The sequence below is a fragment of the Brassica oleracea genome, chromosome C4, assembly GCF_000695525.1.
Source record: "Brassica oleracea var. oleracea cultivar TO1000 chromosome C4, BOL, whole genome shotgun sequence".
Lineage (NCBI taxonomy): Eukaryota > Viridiplantae > Streptophyta > Magnoliopsida > Brassicales > Brassicaceae > Brassica > Brassica oleracea.
Genome location: NC_027751.1, coordinates 45080967 through 45085024, shown reverse-complemented (window position 1 = coordinate 45085024; position 4058 = coordinate 45080967). Strand labels below are relative to the sequence as shown.

Here is a 4058-nt window from a genome sequence, read left to right as displayed (position 1 = left end):
ATTTAGTTTTTAATGTATGATTTAGGGTTTAAGATTTTCCAACGGTTTAGAGTTTATCCAAAGTTTAATGTTTAATGTTTAGGGTTTAGGGTTTAGAATTTAGGGTATAGGGTTTAGTATTTTGGTGAAGACATAACAATATTAATTTATTTATTTTTTGTAATTATTTTTATGTATTTTTATTATTTTATTTTAAAAATATAATCTAATTTGGATATTTAATTTTATTTTCTTTTTAGAAAGATATCAAATATCAAATACTCAAACACTATTGGATGGTGAGCCTAGAGGTTCACCTTAGGGGGTAAACCCAAGAATTTCTCCCTATTTAATATATATATTTTTTTTTTGACAAAAAATTATGTAGTTTTTTATCTTTATTTATCAGTATTTAGATGTTAATTTTTTATTATAAAATAAAACTGTCTAAGATAATTTTTTCATTTGGAAAAACGTAGTTCGGATAGTTCGTAGATATTTTTTATTTTGAATAGGACTTTGGTTTTATATATAACTTATATATCTTTGGTTACATCAATGCACACATATTAAAATTTTATTTTTTCAAAATTATCACTAAAAAATAATTTTAAATAAATTTATTTAACTATAAATATAAAACACTAAAATTAGTTATACAATTTCTAAAACATCTTATATTATGAAACAAAAATCTTAAATATCATATATATTGTTTTTTTGGTCAACTTCTTTATACATATATTGAAACGGAGGGGAGTAGTTTTTTTAGCAAGAAACAGGATTGTAGTGATATGGTGAAATTTGCGTGTTTATACAGGTGAGAAGGTGGTAAGCAATTTAGCAAGGTTTGTGGTGGTGGTATGGTGCTTTGTGGTGCTTGTGCTCACTCAGAGTTACACAGCGAATCTCACCTCTTTTCTGACTGTTCAACGTTTACAACCATCAGCCACTAATGTGGAAGATCTCATCAGAAATGGGGAGTCTGTAGGGTACCAACACGGCACTTTCGTCCGAGATTTTCTAAGAAATCTGAACTTTTCTGAAACACAGCTCAAGCCTTTTGCTTCTGCCGAAGAATGCGACGATCTTTTGTCCAAAGGGACATGGAAAGGTGGTATAGCAGCAGCTTTTGACGAAGTGGCCTACCTTAAGGATATCGTTTCTCACAACTGCTCCAAATATGCCATGGTTGAACCTTCCTTTAAGACTGTTGGTTTTGAACCTTCCTTTAAGACGGCTGGTTTTGGCTTTGTAAGTTCTTTTAATGTTTTACCAAATGTCAACAAAAAAAAAAAAGTACTTATTTTGATTGCTCACTTATTTTGTTTCCATGATCAATATGTGTAGGCATTTCCCAAGAATTCGCCTATGACAAAAGATGTCTCAATCGCTATCTTGAATGTGACTCAAGGAAAAGAAATGCGACGCATCGAGAACAAGTGGTTCAACCGTGTCACTAGTGAATGTCCTGATCCAAATTCCGATCTTTCGTCTAACCGTCTCAGTCTCAGTAGCTTCTGGGGGCTGTTTCTAATAGCAGGCGTTGCTTCCTTCTTGGCACTTCTCGTCTTTGTAGCCCTCTTCTTGTACGAACATAGGCACACACTATGTAGTAAATCCGAAGGTTCCATATGGAGAAAACTGAAGTCTTTGTTCAGAATCTTTGATGAGAAAGACACAAGGTCGCACACTTTCAAGAGCAATGCGGTTCATAATGTGAGTTCACCTATTACTCCATGCACTCTGAGTCCTTCGAATGTGCAGATCAGACCATTGCCACGAAGCATGTCATTAAACAGGGAGTTTGAGATAAGACGAGCATGTTTCTCCATGAGTGAAGAACGTTTCAGGACGCAACCAAAACATGATAAACAGGGAGAATCTGATATTGAATTTGGAGCTGAAAGACAGAGAGAAGTTAAACAAACTCAATAGAAAGTTACGTTGTAAGTCATCAGCTTAAGTTGTTATTAACTTTTACGTATATAAGCTGTATTTATTGCACTTGATATTAATATAACTCAACGGTGTACACTTGACGCATTCAGTAGCAATTGACTAGTTTGGATACCAGAACGATTTATGTTAATTATTTAGTTATACAACTTTCTGTCATTTTATTTGGTATAAATCTTTTTATGCTTTTGGTTATTATAATGTTCATGTGTTGGAGAATTAGTAGCATGGGTGGGCAAAATCTCACTTGTCCATGTTTCGGAGAGTGCATGGTATGGCGAGTTTGGAAAGGTGCTAAGCACCTTAAATTCGAAACTTATCATTTCAGATATATCTGCTTGCATGGTCTTGGCTTTACCCGATAGAACTCGTTTCCGAGCTCCAGCTATCCTGAGGGAAACTTCGGAGGGAACCAGCTACTAGATGGTTCGATTAGTCTTTCGCCCCGGTGAAGTGTTCGGATCGCGGCGACGTGGGTGGTTCGCCGTCTGCGACGTCGCGAGAAGTCCACTAAACCTTATCATTTAGAGGAAGGAGATGTTACTCACTTGCTAAGCTTAACGGCTTCTCCTTTCATCACACAAGCTCACTAACATTCCCTCTCAAGCTTGGGACCGAGTATAGGGAATACGACATGGATATTTAATTCTCATTGCGAGTAACCGGATTTATCTAGTGCTGGTAGACATATCTCCAGGGGATTAATCGGTTGTGCATCCGTCTGCCAGACATCCCTAGGTTATCCAAAAACAAAAGAACATGAGGAACCTTATATTTAATGCGAAGGTTTATGATAGAGACAAGTTGCAAAAGTGCATGAAAGGTTAGAACTTAGAGTAGTACTGTTTCCTGCTTTGTTTCCGGTTGTAATAGTAATGCTTTTGTTGATTATATGTTTGATTTTAAACTTATCAAGGTTGAAGTCTTGTATCTGTATGTAAAATGATATTACGCACACCAATTAACCTAATGTGCACACTACCACAATCGAATGGTATGTTGATGTAGTACTTTAGGATCGAATTCACATAGACCAACGATTACACTTTATTTCTATAGGATCAATATCAAGCTAAAACAATATGGAGGTTTTAAGATTTGAGGGTTTCGTGACAAGCAAATAACAAGATTAATTAAAGGTTTTCAGATGATTAAGAGAGCTAAGTTCAGGGTGATTCATCGGGATACTTAGGATCATAAGCCACACAACTATTCAGGAAGACAATACAAGCCAATCTAGAACTTGAACAACAAGATTAAATAAATCCACTGTCGTGGTGTCTGCCAATTTATCAAGCAATCCTAATAAAGACAATACAAGCCAAACTAGAACTTGAACAACAAGATTAGATAAACCCACTGTCGTGGTGTCTACCAATTTATCAAGAAATCCTAATGCCTAAACTGTCGTTTGGATTAGAGAATGATGACAATCATTAAGTTTGGGTTTAATTGGTTCACGATTTGCCTTAACATCAGCTTTCGTTGGCTAAGGAAAAATCGCATATGTATGCTTTTTCTAGCAATCTAAAAAACTTTTGATGATTAGATTAAACCTATTATCAGATGATATATGGTCAGTTTAACATAAGCAGTAAGCATAACAATAGATAGAGATATCAAAGGAATAACAATCCTATTTGTGTCTAGCTCATTGATCCATGATCCCTAACACCCTAAACCCAACAAGCGACTACTCAGCCATGAACAGAGAAATCACTGAGACAATATATGAAGAAAACATGCTGAATCAATATATAAATAAGATAGGGTTCAGGAATCTTCTCAAGGTGAGAGAGATGAAGCCTTCTCCCTTTCAAGGTAAAAAATCTTCAAGTACAAAAGTCTCTAATAGTTTCTTGTGTAAAAACTAGCGTAGAATAATAATAGAAAATAAGAAAAGATATATATGCAGGTCTATGGCGGCCTGGGAGTAAAAGGGGGAAGCCCTAGGTAAAATCCCGAAATATTTGGAAACTTCCTTAAAAATCTTTGCCGCTGGAACATGCACTCGGGTTGCTCCGCTCGACTGTTCTGCGTGAAAAAACTCCAAATTACACTCTTTTTCTCCTCTTTTCCTCCAACTGTTCTATCTCCCATCCAATGCAACTCCAGACCTG

The 4058-nt window shown here is 35.7% G+C and overlaps 1 protein-coding gene across 1 annotated transcript in view; it reads left to right on the top strand.

The window, feature by feature from the left end:
- Positions 1 to 2050, top strand: part of LOC106339006 (glutamate receptor 2.8-like) — a 5773-nt gene extending 3723 nt beyond the window's left edge. Inside the window, exons 5-6 of the mRNA XM_013777849.1 lie at positions 800 to 1233; positions 1330 to 2050. Of these exons, the coding sequence (XP_013633303.1) occupies positions 800 to 1233; positions 1330 to 1917 (1022 nt within the window). The 3' untranslated portion in view covers positions 1918 to 2050. The remainder of the gene's footprint in view (positions 1 to 799; positions 1234 to 1329) is intronic.
- Positions 2051 to 4058: the final 2008 nt, after the last annotated feature.